The sequence below is a fragment of the Aethalodelphis obliquidens genome, unplaced genomic scaffold (genome assembly GCF_003676395.1).
Source record: "Aethalodelphis obliquidens isolate GAN/ISIS:26980383/991018 unplaced genomic scaffold, ASM367639v1 scaffold3, whole genome shotgun sequence".
NCBI classification, from domain to species: Eukaryota; Metazoa; Chordata; class Mammalia; order Artiodactyla; family Delphinidae; genus Aethalodelphis; species Aethalodelphis obliquidens.
The window spans coordinates 24674381-24696916 of NW_020837947.1; the positions used below are offsets into that span (position 1 = coordinate 24674381).

At 40.9% G+C, this 22536-nt stretch overlaps 1 protein-coding gene and 1 non-coding gene across 2 annotated transcripts in view; both read right to left on the reverse strand.

The window, feature by feature from the left end:
- Positions 1-83: 83 nt before the first annotated feature.
- The window catches only part of ECT2L (epithelial cell transforming 2 like), a 65976-nt gene continuing 43523 nt past the window's right edge, over positions 84-22536 (reverse strand). The window contains 9 exon segments of the mRNA XM_027080505.1: positions 84-448; positions 2132-2304; positions 10763-10851; positions 12175-12197; positions 12200-12236; positions 12927-13086; positions 13185-13285; positions 14914-15108; positions 16876-17028. Coding sequence (XP_026936306.1) covers positions 321-448; positions 2132-2304; positions 10763-10851; positions 12175-12197; positions 12200-12236; positions 12927-13086; positions 13185-13285; positions 14914-15108; positions 16876-17028 — 1059 coding nt within the window. The 3' untranslated portion in view covers positions 84-320.
- TRNAG-GCC (transfer RNA glycine (anticodon GCC)) lies at positions 18445-18517 on the reverse strand. The gene has a single exon. It is a non-coding gene; the product is annotated as a tRNA-Gly (tRNA).

A 22536-nucleotide genomic window follows, 5' to 3' on the forward strand; every position in this document is an offset into this window, starting at 1 on the left:
CTTTAAATACCCCAACCTTATTCAGTCTTAGGTTCTGTCAGTCAGATTACTCTAAATAATACTGTTCATGAAATATAACTACCAAAAGAAGTGGTTCAAAATATCGTACTCAAATTTTTCTTACTGTGCATTTCACATAATTGAGCATAGATGATGAAGTTTAAAAGTCAGGAAGAGCTTTATGGGTCATCCTAATTCATCCTCCCATCATCCATGACAAATAATCATTCTACTCCTTACTGGATCTTCTGGAACAGAAAATAACATGCTGTCTGTCTTTGCCAGGGCAGGTTGGAACTCCCAGTGTTTTAAGTCCAGTGTCACTTTTCCATACTACTTTCGATGGCATTTTGGAGTACTGACAACCACAGGAATTTATCATCCTCAACTTTTGTAGCACAAATCCATTCATGTTTTGGACCTTGAAGAATAAATGCATACTTGATATCTATAAAAAAAAAAACATTTGAGGTACACTAATTAGTCTTTGCAGGTAAAAATCAAAAGGAGAAAATGTTTTAAAATTCAAGTCATCTTGAAGAATTTTTTGAAAATTAAAAAGAGATTCAAACAAATACAAATCCAGTTTAGAAAATAACTTCCTAAATTACTGAATTATTCAAATATAGTCTAAAATAGTCTTGTCTTTACATTATAATTGTTTAATTATAATTAGCAATTATTTTTAAAGACTAAGTGATAGACGATGCAATGTTCTTTAATTCCAGAAGGTACTGGGACCAGTAAAGGTCTTTACTAAGAGTTAACTGTAGATAAGAAATGCTGAGAGCTAGACCTAGGCCGCCTTGGTATGAGGCCAGGACAGAATTAAGCCAGTGACTTAGCTGAATGCCCACTTTTAGCTAACATTATGATGTTCTGACATATAGCATAACTGATTAAGGGGAGGTGAAAGGAGACATGTCATACATGTTATGGGTAACTAACCCTTCTTAGCTGAGCTTGTCTTCTAGGTGGAATATTTATTCCCACATTTAGTGTTCATTTTTTCTCATCCTCAGATTTTAAATGGAGCTGAAGCTAATGGGAAGCAGACCTTTTGAGATGAATTCCTTCTCTAAGATCTTGGTTCTGGCTTTAACCTTAAGTTCTACCTTCACATGCAGTGAAGAATATTGGAATGAGAGGTGTTACATTCAGATTGCCTGGCCTAACAGAAATATAGGAAAGAGATACGGATCCTTTTAAGATTGGGAAGTAGAATGTAAGATAAAAACTAAAAATAGGTACAGTAGGTTTAAGTAGGATTTCTTTTTGTAACAAATGATATTTCTGTTGAGATTGTTATGAATGAAATGTTTGTTATTAAATACCCTTTACAAATCGATCCTTTATAGAAGAACTCTTAAATACGAACTTACGGAAGAAGAGGTACAGTCAGATCTGCAAAAATCACTTAGTCCTAGAATGGAAAAATAATAGATAAAAACCTAAAATTGTAACATCCTCAAGCAAAATAGAGTAATGGTTAAGGACTCCAGCTCTCCTGTCAGACTACTTCAAAGAATCCTTCACAATGATGTAGGGTTGTGTTTCCCTTTGTGATTTTTTTTTTTAAAGATGTTGGGGGTAGTTGTTTCATTAATTTATTTATTTTTGCTGTGTTGGGTCTTCGTTTCTGTGCGAGGGCTTTCTCTAGTTGTGGCAAGCGGGGGCCACTCTTCATCACGGTGCGCGGGCCTGTCACTCTCGCGGCCTCTCTTGTTGTGGAGCGCGGGCTCCAGACACGCAGGCTCAGTAGTTGTGGCTCACGGGCCTAGTTGCTCCACGGCATGTGGGATCTTCCCAGACCGGGGCTTGAACCCGTGTCCCCTGCATCGGCAGGCAGATTCTCAACCACTGCGCCACCAGGAAAGCCCCCTTTGTGATTTTTGAAAGCTGTTTTCTTAATGTCTAGGGTGTGTGTCTGACAATGCCAGCATTCCTTTCTTTTGCTATTTTAGAGGTAGATGAAAGTTTACATTAATGAGACCCTAGAAGTATTTGGGAAATTATTTGCAAGCTGTCAAATTCTAGTTCTTGTCCTGCTTCTCTATTTTAATAGTTAATATGTTTTATATAATGTAGCTTTCTAAAGGTATTTAACTCTTGGGAGGAAAAGAGTACATACATTTGGAATCTGGAATATCTTCTATGAGTAGTCTGTGAAGGGCCACTGATGCAATGAACTGGTAGGTTGATTTTGAAGTCCTTTCAAACGGAGTATGAGACGTGCCCCCACTAGAAACAAGCAGTGCATCGTTGAAGAGGAAAAGACTGAGATCACAGGTATGTTCATAGAGCCTGGGTTTAAAAAGAGAAGGAGCAGTTTTAGAAGTTTTACATACGTGTTTTGTTACACAGTTCACCATCTTTACGCTCGTAAGCTGATAGTCAAGGTTCTTCCCTACCTCAGACCTTTTGAATGGCTTATTGAAGTTCTCTGTATATTTTCCTCCTGGTGTGAATAGTCCCTCTGTCTCTCAGACCAGTCATGTGGGTGGGCCTCAAGGTTCCTGGTGAAATGGTTTGAGCTTATCCATTGGACAAGTATCCAATCAATGCAGGAAAAATGAACACTGCACTTTCCCAACTTTATGACATGAATCAGGTTAAAGCTCTGTTTTTAAACTTTTGTCAGAAGGTTGGTGTTTCGTGTTGATGTATTTAGGCAATCTGGGGAAAATACGTTTTCATTTGGTTTGGTTTCATCTTTAAGGGTAACACGTTGGGTTAGAAAAAAGCACAAGAATCAGTAAGGTGCAAGGTGTCTTAAGTAGGAAGCAGGGGAAAGAAAAGCATTCACTAAGTAGGAAATAGGGATTTTTCTAATTTTGATTGGAGGAAAATTGATAAGTATGAAAAGCTGGAATTAAGTAGCTCTTCATTTCCACAGGGGTTGCTACCATGGTCAACGGTAGGCATGTTTATCAGCAGGCAAAATATTGTGTCCCTAACCTCCATCTAGTATCTTCTGTTGGTGGACCCAGGTCACAGTGTTTAGTAGGTTTCACTGTACTCTAGTATGGGTTATCTCATGTCAGTACTCAATGGAGCATCAAGTGATGTGCTAGGGAAGAGCTTCAGGGAGCCCCCCCGAGCGCCCCCCCCATCTCCACCCCCACCAGGAATGGCCAAGTACAGCAAGCTCATTATTTTGATGGAGGATGACTGAAAAAAAATATGTTTTGCTGAGAAGCATCAAGCAACCCACAGGAAGTTACTGTGAGGAAGTGAGTCAATTTACTGGCTTTTTCAGAGGAATTCTCTTATTTTTTATCTTCATCGTCTTTGTTTAATTTTTAAGTTGTTGATTTAGATCCACATAAAGTTTTACAGCAATGCTAAAGTAACATCAGAATATACTATCAGCTTTTTTCGTGTACTGTTCTTTTGTTTCACTTTTTCTTTTTGCTTGGCTCACTCCTCCCTCCACTCAGGTCACCCTAGTGCACATCTTTCCACTTTTCTTTAACCTGCCCAGGTAGTCACTCACAGATGTACCTGTATATGCATCTATTTACAGGTAGGGTGCCATTGTTTCAAGTATTATTCGAGAATTTTTTCTTGATTTTCTCATCAATGGAAATCACTTCAAGTTCTTTTTAGTGACTAAGTGATACTTAATAGTGTGGATGAACCATGATTTATCCGACTCTTCCCCGTTTGATGGGCATTTGCTTTGTTGACAAGCTCAGGTCTCTTTCTTCCCTCCTTCCCTCCCTCTCTCTCTTCCTCCTTTCATTTGTTCTTTCTTAATTGCCACTGTGATCAATGTTGGGATAAATCGATTTCCTTACATATAAACAAATTCCTTACATGTGCTGTTATATTCCCAAGGGTAGGATTGACTGGCCAAATGGCATATACATTTTTATCAAAGACTTCCAGATTGTTCTCAATAACAGCTGCTGTAATTCACATTTAGAATCCACTTTATATTATAATGGCTCTGACATATATAGTACAAACTTTAATGTGCATCTGAATTACCCAGAGATTTTATTAAGATGCAAATTCTGATTTGGTAGAGCTAGACTAGCCTGAGATTCTGCATTTCTAACAGCTCCTGGGTGATGCTGATATGCCGACCACACTTTGACTAGTGAGGCACTTAAGTTGTTTATTTATTACAGTCATGCGTGTGATGTAGGCAGAGGACTAGATCGGGAGTTAAACATTTTTAAGGAGTGCTATACTTCAGGTTCAGCTCTTTGGAGCGTGTTAGGAAATACAGGTCATGTTAGGTGTGTGGATAGATAGAAGTGCAGTGGTCATCCAACCACTGGAGCTAACTTCCTTTTTCAAACATTTCCTTCCCACCTCTGTGATTATTTAGGCTGGAAGGAGTGGAATGCTTCATATTTACTCATAGTTTATAAGAAATAATGTTCTAGATCAATTTGATAGGTTATTCTGAGAATAATGGAGCACATAGAGCTAGGGATGAGGGAGAGGGGAAGCAAGAAAGATGGGGTGCGTTTAAATCGGTGTGTGGTGGGCTGTATATGGTGAATGGCCACTTTAAATAGGCAGAAGAACTTCACCCATATTCTTGACCCTTTTTTGGCAATATTTTTACTACTGATAAGAATCATCATATCATTTTAGAAAAATGTTCAAAGCTATAATAAAACTTTGCCGTTCTATCTGAATGACCAGGGAATGTGCCTACAAGAGTGTTTTGAAGAAGTAGCTTTGAAAGAGGTGTTTGCTTGGTAAACAGATGTTTGTTTTTTTCCTTTGGAAGGGACAGCATTGAAAGTAGAGGTAAATGAAGGAGAATTCTAGTTTTGTGACCCACTTGGACTGGGTGGGTGGATGGCCCAGAGGAGGGAAGGAGCAGGCACATTAACTTGAGCTTGGAGTTGAGGCCACTTGTAATCTGAGGACATGAGAAGGGAAAGATAAACGCACAAAGAGGTTTTTATTATTTTAATCTGATTAGGAAAGTGCTATTTAAATTATATATAAATGAATTTTACCTACAATAAAGCTTTCTGAAAACCATTTACACCCCCCCCCAAGATCTCCAGTAATTTTCATCCAAAGACAAAAAACAACAGAATCTTTTTTAAAAAACTTAGTTCTTCTGCACGTGTAAAAACAAGTAATTTTGCCCTTCATACCGACATAATGGAGCAACTGAAATGGGAGCTCTGGATCCTACTAGGGTTTCATAAAGCTGCTTCTGCTCGCATTCAAAAGAACCAACTCCAGGGTTAGAGTTCTTTCCTTGAACTTGGATAGGATTTCTTTGCTAATTCACAAATAGGCTCAGCGACTCAGCCAACCATAGTTTAAATTCTTAACACCATTCGAGAAGTGTTTTGTTGTTTAATTACTACATTAGCCAGACCAAGAGACAAAGTACCCAACTTCCATAAACACATAAAACTTTGAAAGTAATTTTCAGAGCACAGCCTTTGGCATGAACAGACAACAGTAGGTCATTGGTTCTGTGAGCTGACCTGAGCCAAAACTCTGAATGGTGGATCATTGTGTCTTTTTGGGTTGCCAGGATAAAAATCAATTCGGGGCCAGAGTCCAGCATCCCTGAGAAGTCTGGGTATTTCTCTCTCCCCAGTGCCTAGTTGCCCTGGTAAATGACTGTAGGTAAATGCCTGTAGGTCCCTCTGGGGAAGCCAAAAGGAATGTCAACAGTGTGCATGCTCGGTAGTGTAGTAGTGTTTTTCCTCAAGAGGACTCGGGGGTCTGAGAAGTGGATGGCTCTGTTTGGTGATTTAAAGCCATGCCTGTATTCACCAGTCTTAGAGGGCTCCACTTTTGCATCTTTGGCGACACCCCCATTAGAAGGAGAACAAAAATAAACAAAAATGCTAAAAATCAGCAAGCTTAAAGTCACATAGATGAAAATTGGTGTTTCTGAAAAAAACAATAATATAAAAATTCCAAGGTACATAATGTATTATAAAAGCTTAACAAACCCAGAACTCTGAGGGCTGTATCCGGAGAGGGAAAAATGCCTCCAGATTCCCTAACTCTAAAATGACTGCGACTTCATCTCTACCCCAGAGCAAATTTTTTCATTTATAGTACAAATATTTACTTGTTCTTTTTGTGTCACTGCTCTTGTTTATTGGTAATTTGTTTAGTACTTTTTGCTATGTTGGTGAGTTTATTATGAGGAAGTCTCAGTTCATCTTTCCACCTGCTGGTCTAATCAGTGGATAGAACACTGAGACCTGGTTTTGAATTCTAAACAAGCACTTGTTAGTAATGTGACCTCAGACAAGTTACTCAAGTCCAGATTCCCCACGCATAACATGGTTCCATTCCTACCTTCCTCACCAAATGATTGTAAAGAGTATATCAAATGAGAGAAGTTAAAATATGTGGTAAACTATAAAGCTTTAGACTCATGTGAGTTGGCACTGTGTGCAAAATATAAGCAGACTTTCCCCTAAGTAGAAATCCCTGATAGAAATCGTGGGAATGTCATTTCTTGGGTTTCATATGACTTCCTAAAATGACAGAAAACAAGGTTTCAGCCTAAATGTTCTGTGATAACTTTTGGAATATGAACCTTTTTTGCATTTACTTAACTTAAATATTAATGTAAAATTACATTTGTATTTACTGCTTGGCAAATCACTGAGATAGTGCCTACTTAAACATAAATGTACCTTGTAATTAGAGTGTAAAATAATGTAGTATTCCCCTGTTTTCCTGAAACTCTCAAATGTACTGTTGTCCAAATACTAAAGCAGAAGTCTAAATTCTAATATTTGAGACTTCTGGTTGGATGTGTAAAGAGCTTGGAAGTCATCACTTCCATCGCACGACAAAAAGGAAGCTGAAAACTCAGAATCAACAATTCTTCCTAGATCCATCGAAGAAGTGAGGTTATAAAGTAGATTACCACCCCAAAGCTGAAGAGACGAGCTGATACGTAGAATCACAGCTTACTGAAAGCAGAAACTGCTGTTGGAGCCAGCATCAGGTAAGAATATTAAAGGGTAGTTGACTAATTGCTAGAGCCTGAGTGTGAACTAGTTCAAGAGATTACGAATTCCTGGAGGCCTAGCACTGGCCCACACCACACCTCCGCACCCTTGCATGAGTTTAAAACTTGCAGGAGTTTTACCTCCAGGAGCCTCACCAGATTCTCACTGTGACACTCAGAAAAATACCCTCATTCTTCCCATGGGGAGGGAGAAAGTAACTATTTGAAACATGACCACAGAGTCCTATTCTATTCTCTTAACAAAGGCCTGCCTTCAAGGGAAACAATTTTACCAGAATCTAATCAAGATGAGGAAAGGGAAATACCCAACCCAACAGCTACCTCTAACCTTCCTGTCTCATCTTAGAGGTGACTAACAATAATAATAATAATAATATAATAAAAGTAAAAAAGCTGATAGACACTTGTAAAGGTCATAGCCCAGGGGTACAGTCTCACTAAAAACCTGAGACCTAATGATAGGACATACAACTCTTTCCTTCCCCTCACATCTTCCTACCACATCAACAGGACTCCTTATAATAACAAGGTATTATAGCTGAAAAGGACTGCAAGTTTCAAGTCCTATTTAAGGAATATCTAGGAAAACCCAAAGACAACAGGGGAGACAAAAATGAAAATTTCAGCCTCTGACACCACAGCTACAACAAATGGTAAATACAGGCTAACATTTAGCCAGATGAATGTAAAACCTCATACTAAAGACCTATTGGCCTCATTTCCTTTTATCCAATACATCATGTCTAGCTTTCAACAAAAAAATTATAAGGCGTGCTAAGAGGCAGGAAAACACAGTCTGATAAGACATGGCAAGCATCAGAACCAGACTCGGATATGGTAGAAATGTTGTTAGAATTATCAGACCAGGGAGTTTAAAATAACTAAGATAAGCTAAGTTAAGAACTCTACTGGAAAAAGTGGACAACATGTAAGTACAGATGGGTAATATAAACAGAGAGATGGAAATTCCAAGAAATAATTAAAAAGAAATTCTAGAAATCAAAAACACCATAATAGAAATGAATAATGCCTTTGCTGGGCTCATCAGCAGACTGGACATAGCCAAGGAGAGAATCAGTGAGCCTGAACCACATCAACAGAAAGAAAACAGAAGAGTAAAAAAGAAGGGAACAATATCCAAAAGATGTGGGACAATTACAATGGGTGTATAAATGTCTAATGGAAATATCAGATGGAGAAGAAGAAGGATGAAACAGAAGAAATAGTTGAAGTAATAATGGCTGAGAATTTTCCAAAATTATTGACAAGCACTAAACCATAGGTCCAGGAAGCTTAGAGAATACCAAGAAGGATAAATCCCCCCAAATCTATATGTATCACATACAAATTCGAGAAAAGCAAAGAGAAAGATAAAATCTTGAAAGTATCCAGAGACAACAATGAAAAACAAAACAAAATGAAACATCTTTCTTATAGAGGAACAAAGGTAACGATTACACTGGATGTCTCTTTGGAAACCATGCAAGCAAGAAGAGGGGGGAGTGAAGTAAGTGTTGAAAGAAAAAACCCCACCAAACTAGAATTCTGTAGCCAGAAAAAGTATCCTTCAAAAGTGAAGGAGAGGGGACTTCCCTGGTGGTGCTAATGGTTAAGAATCCGCCTGCCAATGCCGGAGACATGGGTTCGAGCCCTGGTTCAGGAAGATGCCACATGCCGCAGAGCAACTAAGCCTGTGCGCCACAACTACTGAGCCTGCGCTCTAGAGCCCGTGAGCCACAGCTACTGAGCCCACGAACCGCAACTACTGAAGCCCATGTGCCTAGAGCCTGTGCTCCACAACAAGAGAAGCCACCGCAGTGAGAAAGCTGTGCACTGCAACAAAGGGTAGCCTCCACTCACCGCAACTAGAGAGAGCCTGCACCCAGCAGCGAAGACCCAACGCAGCCAAAAATTAATTTTTTTTAAAAAAGTGAAGGAGGGGCTTCCCTGGTGGTGCAGTGGTTGAGAGTCCGCCTGCCGATGCAGGGGACACAGGTTCGTGCCCCGGTCCAGGAAGATCCCACGTGCCGCGGAGCAGCTGGGCCTGTGAGCCATGGCCGCTGAGCCTGTGGGTCCGGAGCCTGTGCTCTGCAACGGGAGAGGCCACGGCAGTGGGAGGCCCGTGTACCGCAAAAACAACAACAGCAACAACAACAAAAAAAAGTGAAGGAGAGGGACTTCCTCCTGGCGGTCCAGTGGTTAAGACTTCACCTTCCAATGCAGGGGGTGTAGGTTTGATCCCTGGTTGGGGAGCTAAGATCCCACATGCCTCACAGCAAAAACAAAAGAACAAAAAAAACATAAAACATAAGCAATATTGTAACAAATTCAATAAAGACTTTAAAAATGGTCCACATTAAAAAAAAATCTAAAAAGAGAAGTGAAGGAGAAATAAAGACATTCTCAGACAAACATTGAGGGAATTCAGGGAATTCATTGCCAACAGATCTACCTACCTAGCAAGAAATGTTAAAAGAAGTTATTCAGAGAAAAGGTAAGTTATATAAGTCAGAAACTTGGACTTACATAAAGGAAGAGTGTTTGAGAATGAATATGTGAAAGTAAAATAAATTCTAATAATAAAAACTGGAATAATCCCTAGCATGTCTCCTACTACACCAGTGCGTTTAGAATTGCTGGCTTGACAGCTAGTTTCCTTCTACCACTGTAGCTCATTTCTATTGCTACTGACCAAAAACAACAAAACAAAACAAAAACACCGTGACAATGAGAAAAGTGACACGACTATGTGATTTGATTTTCATTTAATATCCACTCCAGGTGGGGATCAAGGTGAAGGGACTGGAAGGGACTGGTTTCTTCCAACCTCCCCCGTCCCTCGCCACTGCCACCACCCTGCCCTGGGCCTTTGGGAAACATTCACTGAAATATTCATTGAAATAACAGGCAAACCAATTTTCATTTCTTTTATTGCAGTTAATTCCTCTCCATTTGGTTGCTCTTTGTTGAGTTATCATCTTTGCCATTAATACTGAAAACATAGATGGCAAACAATTTTCTAAAGCAGGAATTGAAAACCTATGGCCTCACCCCTTGTCTTCTGTAAATAAAGTTTTATTGGAACACAGCTACACTCATTCACTTAGGTATTGTATTGTTTTTGAAGATTGTATTATTCATTATGTATTGTATTTATGCAGCTGCTTTTGTGCTACAACAGCAAAGTTAGGTAGTTGCCACAGAGATCATTCAGCAAGAAAGACCTAGAATACTTACCATCTGCCCCTCTACAGAAAAAGGTTGCCCATCCTTGTTCTAAAGGAGGAAAGGGAATGCTAGCACCCTCTCGTCACAATAGCTCTTATACTGTGAGCACTGTACAAACTAGAAATGTGAGACCTCAATACCATGGTGGTCTTAGGGTGAGACCTTCTGAATACTGACCTCAGTAACTAACTGCGGACAATCAACTGGTCTTCTCTTTCTCAGAGTTGAGCAGATCATCCATGTGGTACCCCGCAACACTTGGCTCTCCTCTCAGTAGGAAAGTGACCAAACTTCAGAACTCCTCTTTCAGTGGAGTTAGTGGTCCCGGCAATGACAGTTTAGCTTCTTCCATTCTACCCAGTAGCTGCCTGGTATGCGAGTAAGGTGATAAAACACCTTACATCATCTCAGAGAGGGGTGTGTGTGTAACTTTTTAGTTCAACACAAAGATTTATCGTAAATTTACAATATGACAGACATTGTACTGGATTCTGGGTACAAGATAAATATGATACAGTCACAGCCATAGGATAGTTAAATATTTACCTTAAAGAGAAACTTAGTTCCTCATCACAGCAGTGAAGTTGGGCTACATCTTGGACCCTAATCAGATATCTGTTTACTTCTGATAGAGTCTATGAAATAAAAAACAAAATTAGAAATATATAAATTTTTAGAAAATAATTTCCACTACTGAAGAACCATTTTATATCCCAGAAGATGTAAGTGTTGAGTAGAACTCAGTTCAATTATGAAAAAGCATTGTTTGTCAAACAGTGAAAACTGTATTTTTAAACTATTGAAAACATTGTTTTATTATAAATGCTTTCCTAGCATCAAAAATAAGGTGGGGGTGGGGTGAGTCAGAAGGGCTCTATGGAGAAAAGGAGGTGAATGAAATGTTACAAATTAAGAAGTCAGGCCCTTTTACTGATCTAGCCATGGAGATGATCACTTGATGTGTATAGTGATCCAAAGGTAAAGTTCTGTGGGCTCTGTGAGTTCCAAGATTTTGGATTTTCTGTAATCCAATCAACTCCACCTCTTTCCCTATCAAAATGTGCAGATCTAAATTAGGCCCAAACAACTCCACCTTGCTTCCCCAGTTTGAGCAAATAACAATAACACTTCCAGTCAACTGATATTTTAATTCAATATAATTCATATATTGAACTCCTAGTATATGCTGAACGCTAGAAGACACGTAAATCATAGTTCATACCTGATGGAGCTCCCAATCTTGTGAATAAAGGACTGAAGGAAAACGTGGCAGAGACCTTCAGGGCGCTGCAGAATACCTAGGAAGGGGCAGCTCACACTGGAGATGTTGTGGGATACTTTACAAGGAAGACGAAGATTGAAATGGATCTTCAAAGGATGAATAGGAGTTTATCCAGTGGAGTAGAAAAAGAAGGCAATTTCTGAGAAGGAAGAGCATGGGCAAAGCACAAATGTGTGAAGAGAGGCTCACGTTATTAGAGAACTGTGAGTAGATTTATGTGGTTTGATCATAAGGTGGTAGGCGAGGCAGTGAGAAGGAGGGTAGAATGGGACCAGATGATATTCCGTAGGTAACAGATAGCCGGCAGAGGACTTCTAGGATTCCCGCTGATGTCCTCAGTGGGCAGAATCCTGCACCAGATATTATGTGCAGGGAGATATAAAACAGTAAAGACACGGCCCCATTCCTCAAAGGGGGTCATGATCACAGTAGTCCCAAGAAAGGTGCTAAGACTGCAGAGAAGTTATGGGATGGGCTCAAGACCACTTGTGCCTCTTCTCATCTAGCATCCTTGCCAATAACAGGGATGTGGAATATGAGAGCTTGGCAGCCCCTGGCACACAGCAGGCACTCAATGGATGTTAGCTGAATCAAAATCTGTATGTCTCCTTTTTGCCAGTGACTTGAGGTTATAATTCATGAGCCTGAGATGGAGCAAGTGCATCAGAATACATACCGGGCACCCACAGATGATTCTATGTCTGACAGCTGATCTTTCATATTGATGTTCTGCTTCATCTAGAAAACAAAGTGATTTTAGGGAAACTGAAATTGTGATATTTTTATACATAAAAAAATAGATTAAAATATTTTATGGCACTTGATAAGGGCACGGTATTTTCATAAACTATTATGAGAATCTCCATTTCCTGTACCCAATACGTTTTAAAACAATGAGGCTAGCGACAACACTGTATTCAAAAATTTCTTCTGGGCATAATGAGCTGTCATTTACATTCAGCCCAGACTCCCATGCACTGTGCACGTCACAGTGATATTTTCAGAATGGTAGTACCGTACTCCAAGATGCTGATTTCCTGCAGAATATAGTTGTGATTGCTCTACTTACTTAGGCAGGAAAGTTAATACATGAAAAAGTACTTTCAGAAACAAAGGGTTTTACTCTTTTTCTTTTCTTTTAGTTATCTAGAAAAATCACCCAAATACTCCATTTTTTAAACTTTTATATTAATAAAGATTTTATTGTACTTCTACAGGTATCTGAAAACATTGTCTCATGTGATTTGGTTTAGAATAGGTGCCCTCCGTGCTCAAAATTACTGAATACAATGACTTCACATTAAAAGGATGAAAGACTTTGAAGTAAAGAATACCCCAGGAGGATAAGGTATTTCAGGATCTTTGAGTTAGAGTACACAAAAGCACTGTAACATTTTTAAAGGACACAGGCTCTTAGCAGCAGCCAACCTGATCTATGTAACCTTTGTATTTCTTGATTACTTCAATTGCAGTGGTCGAGTCCCGTCCGTGGTCAACATGTTCTGCAGAAGTGTGAAGCCTCAGAGCGTAGAGAAGATGAATATATTCTTCAGACCTTCGGGATGGGTGCAAAAGCAGCTCTGGAAGGCTGTATGAGGCACAGACAAGGGAGCCCTGGTCTCTTTCTGACGGCCAGAGAACGCCCATACTTGGGGTGCCCCGGCTGTGCTCTCCCTCAGAGCTTACCTCAGCATCTTTGTAACTATGGTCTTATCATGCCTCTTCAGGAAAGCTCGGAGTGCTGGTATCATTTCTCTGCAGTAAAGGTGAGCATGATATTGTCAAATCTCTATAAGGCAGTTTTGAAGCATTCAGTTCCACCAGGCGAGCACCATCTGTGAAGCACTCAAAAGCAAAAAGGCAACATCTACATCTAATCACAGTGTTATTAACACTATAGGTGCTTACTGATATCCCAAGTATAGTGTTTTAATTGTACCATAAACCTAACCCTATTCATTGAACTTAATATGTAGAGAAAACTGAAAATGGGCTTTGTGTGCAGGTAGGCCTGGATTAGAATTAGAATTCTAATTTAATTCTATCTAATTCTATGTGACTTTGTCAAGTTACTTAACTTCTCTGAGCCTCAGTTTTCTCATGGATATCATATCTAACCTTGCAGTGAGTGGGGAGGGGGCGAATCCTATCCGTAAAGTGTCTGTCACACAATAAATGTTATTTCCTAATAGTAAGAGACTATTAATGGGTTCACCTGTAATACTGCTGTTAAGCATGTTTTCCACAGCAACATTAAAAAGGTGCTCCACTATACTTAATATCTCTTTTAAAATATATTATTCATCACCATTACAGCCCCCAGGAAGTTACCTCATTTTTCTCAGATGGAAGTAGTGCTAATTTCTAGAAGTCAAATAGTCACTGATTTCAGAAATGTTAAGAGCTAACGTTTATTGCATGCTTACTTATATTCACCCCCATGCTAGTGAAATAGATACATTATTATCCATAACTATAAAAATGTTGGCACAAATTTGCCTGTAATAATATATGATGCTTTGTTCCAATTCTTGTCCTAAATGTCAGTTCTATGAAATTGCTTTATTCATGCAATTTTCACATAATCGAGTTGTCCTGCAGTGTTTAAACTCCCCAGGTGGGGCAGGAAGAGGACAGCAAAGGGCAATGTCTGAGGTCAGGAATCGTCCAGAGACTTCCCAGCCCCGGGCTTTCCCTTCAGGGCCTCAGTGCAGACAGGTGGACATGGCCACAGTGGACGTGGGTCTCTCCTGCTACCCTTTTGATGTAAACTGAGGAGGGAAGAGAGGTGTCCTACTGCCATCAGAGGAGATCCCAACAAGAGCAGCAAGGGGCATAGACGGGAGCTGCATATTTCCGCTCAGACGGTGTACGGCAGGAGTCACAACAGGGACAACTGTTTATAATGCACTCGCTCGGGAATGCAAGACAAAGGAACTCCTTATTTCATCGTGAGATTTCACACATTGAGTGCTTTTATTCCAATGTGTGGATTATGAATTCCTTTTCTCCATGAGAGAGCGGGACTCGCCCAGGCCGCCCAGGCCTGTAGTGGCAGCATAGAATCAGGGTTAACAGTCTTGCTTCTGCCTCATTGTGAAGCATGTCCCTGTAACCGAGCCCCAGGGTAACTGGGACAGGTGGGAGTCTGGCTTTTTGCATGAGGATAAGTTCAGTCCCACAACCGGTTCCAGGGCGCTGCTGGGTCAAGCACTGTGCCAGCCCGTAGCGACACAAAATTAGGTAAGTCAGGGTCCCCGTCCTCAAGGAGCTCACAGTAAACCAGGGAAGATCTGGAAGCCAAGAGTAGAGAAGAAGTCTTTCCTGGTAATTGTAGTCCTTTGGGTTACACATGAAACTTCCTCTCAAGCTCAGAAGGGCTAATAAGGGCCTGGATGGTCACTCCATCTTTTACCTTCTCCATAGTTTTCAGAATAACAGGGTAATTGTTGAAGAAATTGGTGTATATGTTCAACTGGCTTCCAAACTTTATGAATATTTCTCCCACGCAGTGAGCTGGGCCCCATTCCTGTAGTCTGTCTCTCAAGTCATCTAGAAACCACCTGCAATATGAGGAAAGCGTGGCCATGAAATATTGGCTAGTGACAACCTATAAACTTAAGAAATAAATTCGTGGTCAGTCGTTTAGGGCAGGGCTTTTGTCAAATCCTTTTGTCTTGACACTGAGCGGTTCAGATTTGACAGGAAAGGAGGAGATGGGAAGTGAGGACGCAGGTTGAGTCAGGTGGTCATCCACCGAAGACCTTCCACCAGTTTCCACCGAAACTCAGGCTCTTCTTTCTGTGTTTAGGGAAAAGTACCTGTGAACCCGCCACTCCTGGGTAATTAGGTTGCCTGGTGGTCCGTATTTTCTATATATCAAAGTCCTGTTTTATTTTGTAATGCAGAGGGAGAAGCCATACACTGGTGTAAAGAAATCCCACATCCTGATATTAACTGTGCTATGTTTATGTATGGAGAAATTAATTTTCCTTACTGGGACTAGGTAATTCCTTTCCTTATATTTGTACTTTGGAAAAGTTGTAAAATTAGTATCTTTACAATAGAAAACAATTACAGTATTCAATTTTTAAAAATCTAATGGCCTTGTAATATTTGAGGCTAGAACGATTAAAACTCCTAGAACACAATTTCCTCTTTCCCCTCCAGCCCTAGGTCTGCCCCACACTGCCCCAAATAAAATATGGTAATACTAACGTGTAATGCCATGTGATCTTCACCTGAAACATCAACCATACTTTCATGAACTAAAATTAAAATGTAAAAGTAATTTAAGAGAAAAATCAGAAAACTCATTCTGTTTGAAATACTATAAGCACTGTTCTTGGTTAAGTTTTATCTTTCAAACACATGGTCTGTATATAATGCCTATTTAGACATATCTAATGAGTTAAAAAATACATCTATATCCCACTTGGCAGTTGACTTACAGCCCACATTATATTTTATGTGTATTTACATATTTTTAAAATACAGGCGTTATCTAATATTTATCATCATTTTGACTTAAGGTTTCAGTTGTCAAAACTTCTGTCGTTGTCTTAAAACCATTGTCAGGTATTATTACCAATAGTCGGATGAGATTCTATCATAATGACTGCACTATGTAAATGCCCTCCTCCTTGGTGGTTCCTGGGGTTGGGTTTGGGGATGAGTGAGCGCGGGGCCGGCGAGGTCCACGGCGGCACCATCCACTGTAGGCGGACCGGCCCTGGGTGTTGTGTGACTGGGAAAGAGCCTTGGGGCTGAGCTCCGCGCTGTAGGATTCAAGATTCTCTCTTTGCCTGTTGTCTAACCTTAGGGAAATCCTTTAAGTTTTCTGACTTTACTTCTTCCTCTACAAAATGTGGGTTCTAACACCTGACTTACAGGATTCTGTGGTTGAAACGTGATAATAAATGTGGATGTGTGTTGCAGAAATGCTATACGGCACGCATGCACTGTGTGTTGCTGTCGCACAGGACCAAGCCTCTGCCTGTCTGCACCTGCTTCACCCACTACTACCCTTTCTAAACGGAAAGACAGAGCCCTAAAAGTTATATTGATTACACTCAGCGTTTGAAGTCAGACCATAGCTGATGGGTCGGTTAAACCCTGTGAACCTTCACGTCCACGTACCGCTTCTTTAAATGCCGTCCTAGTGTCCTATCAGAAAAGCAAGGAGTAGCACAGAGATGGCTCTTGCTGCCGAGATGTTACATGTCCATCCTCTTGCCTCGACTTCTTTTTAGACCAGGATTTATTCAAAAGAAAAATCTACTGGCTGGATTTCCCCCAGTTATATTTGGAGGGTTCTTTCCCCCTGAGAGAAACTTTCAAGAAAAAAGGAAAAACAAACCAGAATAAAGGTTGAAGCTTTTTTTTTTTTTTTGGTCAGGAGCAAAACAAATAGAAAATTCTTATTATGTGATAATTGGCTTACCAACTCAAGCAGCAACTCAAAATTTGGACCGTTTTTGCCGAGACTTGATTTTGTGTCCTGAGGATTATCTTCTATAACATTTCTTTCCTGAGGATTAAATGCAGACTTGGTTATTTGGGGCGGGCCCTGGGATGTCTAACTACCCAGTCAGCGCCAAGCCCCCTGAGGGTTCAGAAGCTCTGCCCTTCAGCCATAACCATAGTGGCCCTGAGACACAATGAATTAAGCACTCGACAAATTTGATGCCTCTCTTAAATTAAATGTTACGTTAAAAAAATAATAACCTTTTGCTTCCTAGGAACTGCACGATCCTTGAGAAACTAGGAGTCAGGAGAGGGATTCTGCTCTTCAGCTGCTCCTCCCAGGTGCCTGGGACCAGGCCTCTGCCTCAGCTCTGCTCTGTCACCAGGCAGCAGAGTGCAAACAAGTTATCTTGCTTTTAAGCGCCAGAAGCAAAAGCTCACAGTACTTTGTAAAATTCACCTCTTTGTTCACCTCGTGAAAAAGCGTCAGAAGTAATTCACATGCCATTTCTAGATCTGTTTCCACATTAAATATGGCTTATTCTTTCTTTACTTTGCCTTGTTAATTGTTCTTGTGGCTTCCATATGATTTAGCACGTTAAAAAAAAAAAGCCCCCCCCTTCGGCCTGCAGCATCCCAGGGTCCACCCCAGCAACGGAACAATGGTCCCATGTTTGTGCTGAGACGTATGATAATTAGTGGCCACTACTGCTGCCCTTCCTAGTCAAAGATAAAACTATCTATAGCAACCCATTGATACGTAGGAGGGAGACTGAAAAAAAACACCAATTTATAAGCAAGACTCCTTTTGCCTTACTCTACTCAGGCAAAAACAAGTTTTTATTCTGTACCTGCAGCCATCCCTTATGGCTGCCTGAAGCCTTTGTATGAGAGGTCCTGGAACTGCACGCAGCCAGCCAGCGCCTGAGCCTGAGCGCTTCACAGCTGCCCCACAGAGCCTTTCTGCCATGTCCTTTGTCTTCCCCGTTCGGGGCTGACCCGTAGCGGCCTGGCACGTATTTATACTTAAATCTACTTTGAATTTTGACACAATAATTTCTATGCATAGAACACTCTCTTCTTTCAAAATAAATTATAGTGCTGATAATTTATATGGAGAAATGATAACTTCAACCAGTCAGGGTGACAGCCGTAGTTGTGTAGGTATACGTGGCTGCAGGCATAAAATGAAAATGAAACTCAACCTGCCTGGCCGAGGTTAAGAGAACCCAAGCGGTACGATCGGATTGTGGATCCCACAGACGAGGGAGGCCCCCTTACCTGGGATATCATCTTTTTGTACAGGCCCCCATGAGTGCTCAGACATTAAACTTAAGGAGTGGACGCCTAGACCCCTCTGGCTCTCCTAGAACCTGCTTGCTCATACTGGGGCTTTGTTTCATCTCTGGCTCAGCAACAGCTTTTTAAATTTTTTATTTATTTACTTTTTGGCCATGCTGAGTGTCTTGCAGGATCTTAGCTCCCTGACCAGGGATCGAACCTGGGCCTCCTGCAGTGGCAGTGCAGAGTCCTAACCACTGGACCGCCAGGGAATTTCCAGCAACAGCTATTTTTTAAAGGTAAAATTTTCTCTGTGGCTAGGAAATCAATTTGATGCAGTAATTGTGTTTGAACCTAAAAACAGTGAGTTCTCTCATTTTATATTATCCGTCTAATTATTAGGATTTTTAGAGTCTATTTTTTGGTTAAGATACCATCCCCTCTTGGTTTTTAGGGATGAATTGGGATGAAGTAACAGGGGCAGCAAACTTTGCACATTTTTAAGAAAACAATTATTCGGAGTTGCTGGGCCTTTGCCTTGGCTCTGTCCATGACCCGTAAGGGAGACCTTGGATCACACGTTAGGAATTTTCCTGTAGGATCTTACTTATTGCTAACATCCTAGTTATTGCTGGCGCTTCTCCCAGAAAACACTTGGCTGCCTGAATTAGGGACCAGAAATAGTTGTGAAAATGACAGGTACAACTATGTCATATGTCATTGTCAAGAACAACTATGATTCTGGCTGTGACTCATCACCGTGGTTGTATAGTATCAGTGTAAACACTATAGACGTATCAAGGCCAGGAGTTAACTACTCACTGGGCAGCAAGATGATAGATAGATAGATAGATAGAGTGAGTGAGTGAGCTATATATGTATCTGTCTATATGTATATACGTGTGTGTGTGTGTGTGTGTGTATTTGGTCCTGGATTTGGCAGACAAGCCCTCTTACACAAGCCCCTGTGGAAGGGTCTTTAAAACAATTATCTCAGAAGAAGGCATTACTTTCCACTCCTATGGCTGAGAGTTTGTGTGCTCTTCTGGACGAGCGTCTACACCTTTAAAAATAAACCCCGAGATGTGGAGATACTCAGCTTCTCTATTTTATCTGAATTCAGCACCTACGTTTAAGCTGTGGTTTTCCTTCCTAGGGTCCCCAAATTTGTTTCATCACGCACAAGCTCTCAAGTGTATAACAGAGAACCAAATAAGGATCTAACACCTATTTTTTTCTGATTTGATTTTGAAAAAGGAAGATATCAAAGACATTCCTAGGCACTAAGGTGTTTCACATTTCTGTAGTTTTATTACAGGCAGACGATGTAACAAGAGCAGGCCTGATTTCCAGCATGGAGGCAACTTTAAGCCCAAACTTTCTGCATCATTTTATTAAAGTGATTAGATGATTAGGTTGAAAAGACTTAATTCGGTGTGGATTTTATTTGGCAGTGGAAAGAATGAAAGTATCTTTGAGAGGAAATGTTCTAGGTGACCATTCTTTTAGGGGCCAGAGATTCCAGACCTTACAATAATAGTAAGGTCTTTCAGATGTAAAATGTACACTTCACAAGAAGAGGCACTTATAGTTTTGTTCCTTTTGCTTTCTTCAAGCTATCCTGCTCCAAAGAAGGGCATTTCTGGGGCCTGTATGTCCATGGTTGAGGGTGACAGCTTCATTCTTAGGAATAAAGGTTGATGGAAGAACTTCAGTAAGGTTTCCAGGGAGTCAGGAATGACCCAGATGTTGTAAGGACTTTGGAATAATTTGGAACCTGTGTGATGTGGTTACATGTCGATTATTCCCTTTAGTGAACCAAGGGGAAATGAGTGGTACTGGAGCCCTGGGTGTTATATTTCAAAGGTTTTCACAGGCTGAAGGAGGGATGGAGAATACATCCACCTTTTTGGGAGAATAATCCTCAGAAATCTCAAAGAGATAGTGGCCACCATAACAAGGCAGAAGGACTCTGAGAAGCAGAAAGAGCATCTCGATTAAATGCCGCCCCTGTGCCCCACCCCCTCCTGTGCATTCTGCTAACAGGCATTGATCATGCTGCGCCATCCGTGTATGTGTCAGTCTTATCCACCTCAAAGGCAGAGGCTGTGTGTTATTTTATGTCTATCCCCAGGGCTAGCACAGCGCCTAGCACATGATTGCTTCCTATAAGTATTTAGGGAACTGAACTGAGAAGCTGGGGACTTGACCTCTGCCTGAGAAGTGGTTTGTGATGGTTAATTTTCTATGCCAACTTGACCAGCCCACAGAGTGCCCAAATGTTGGCCAAACATTATCCTGGGTATGTCTGCTAGGATGTTTTTGGATGAGTTAACATTGCAATCAGGAGACTGACTAAAGCAGATTGTCCTCTCTAACGTGGATGGGCCTCATCCAATCAGTTGAAGGCCTGAGTGGAACAAAAAGGCTGATGCTCTTGCAAGTAAGAGAAAATTCCTCCTACCTGAAAGCCTTCAGACTGGGACACTGGCTTTTCCCTGCCTTTGTATTTTAACTGAGACATCAGCTCTTCCTGGGTCTCTAGCCTGCCCTGCCTTTGAACTGGAACTACTCTGTTAGCTCTCCTACTCTCCAGCTCACTGACTCATGCTGCAGATCTTAGAACTTGGCAGCCGCCATAACTGCACAAGCCAATTCCTTATAACAAATCTCTTTCTCTCTATATACACTCACATCCTATTGGTTCTGCTTCTCTGGAGAACCCTGATGAGTACATGGTCCGTGAGCGTTTCCTGAAGAGAGAGATTTAGGGGTGGGGTGTCAGGGAAGCAGGGCTCGGACCTCTAAAGGGTTTAGATGTCCCTGCGAATGTGTTTATTAAGACTCCTCTCGGGGAGGATGCTTGTGGTTGGGAAGAATAAGCCACTTCAGGGGGAGGAGGGGCCGCTAAGGTGCACAGTCTGCTAATGACGGAGGGCCGGGGCTGAATAACTGCAGGCCTTCCGTTCTGCTGAGCAAGTCTGGTGGAGGGGACGCTGCCTCCAGCCGTCCACCCTGTTTGCCCCTCCCTGCACTGTGCTGTCCTCTAAAGCCAGGTGGACAAAAACTTCCAGAATATCAGGTTAATATCAGGTTAATGGGGCAACACACGATTTGCCTGCTGGGGGAACCCACAAGTCTATTCCTCCTAACACTGTCCATGGTGACTTTGTGTTGGGGGTGGCATCCAAGCCTTCAGTCATCACAGATAGGTGCTTTTTCAATGGGCATGAAATGACATTTTCATAGAAATCAGCTGTCTGAATGACGATGCAATTTTCAGTGTTTCCTGAATCCAGATTATTTCATTTAACCAAGAATGTACGGATTCGGAATATAGTACTGGCAAAATTATTTTTTCTTGACTAAAGAACTAGCTTCAAACCCACTTTTTTACTTTTATGAATTTGAATCTCAACTTAAATTTAAAAAAAGAAGAACCATTTTTAGTTTCACCAAAAAAGTGTCCTGGGCCACAGATGAAAAAAAAAATTCTTTAGGTTATGTTGGGCAGAATGCGAGTATCCAGTTCTTCCCCCAAAAGCCAACTAGTTTTACTCCTGTCAGTGTGATGCCACGTATGCTTGTAAGTGGCTTAGATGTTCCTCACATTATGAAACTACAAAGCATACTTTTTTAATAATAATCCATGAAAAGGAAGTTCTTAGGAGAAATGACCAGGTGAAAGCTTTCCAGGTAGAATTATCATTTTTGCTTATGAATTTCTTAAGCACATGTGTCTAACTGTACAGTGAAGCAATGGCATAAACATGCAGCAGCAACTTTACCTTCATGAGTAAATTGCACGTTGCCTTTGGGTCACATTTTGTCAGAATAAAATTTCCTTCAAAGTCTGCTCTTTTTACTACATTTCTTCAGCAGAAAATATGACAAAAATTCCAGAGGGTTGTCCTGAAAAATCCACCCCCCCCCAAGAAAATTCTATTTCATATACAGGTCAACAGAAGTGCAGCAGAAAACACATTTTTTAAGTAGAGTTTTCATCTCTCTACCTAATTAATTTGCAAGTCCAGAAAACAAAGTAACTGTTATTCAATTAGAGTCAGTAAATGGAGCTTTCCAGTTAATCTTGATTCTCAGCTTACGGTCACAGTTCAGTTAGGATGCCAAGATCTTGTGGGAGGGTCTCAAGATCTTCAGAACCAAAGTGGCCCACACTTTTTAGCCAGATGAGGAAAGGGGACAGGACAACTCTTGTGTCTTCACAGGAAAAAGAAGGTCTGGGGGAGAGGCTCCAGCAGCAGAATTCCCGGGGAAAACACCCCGTGAG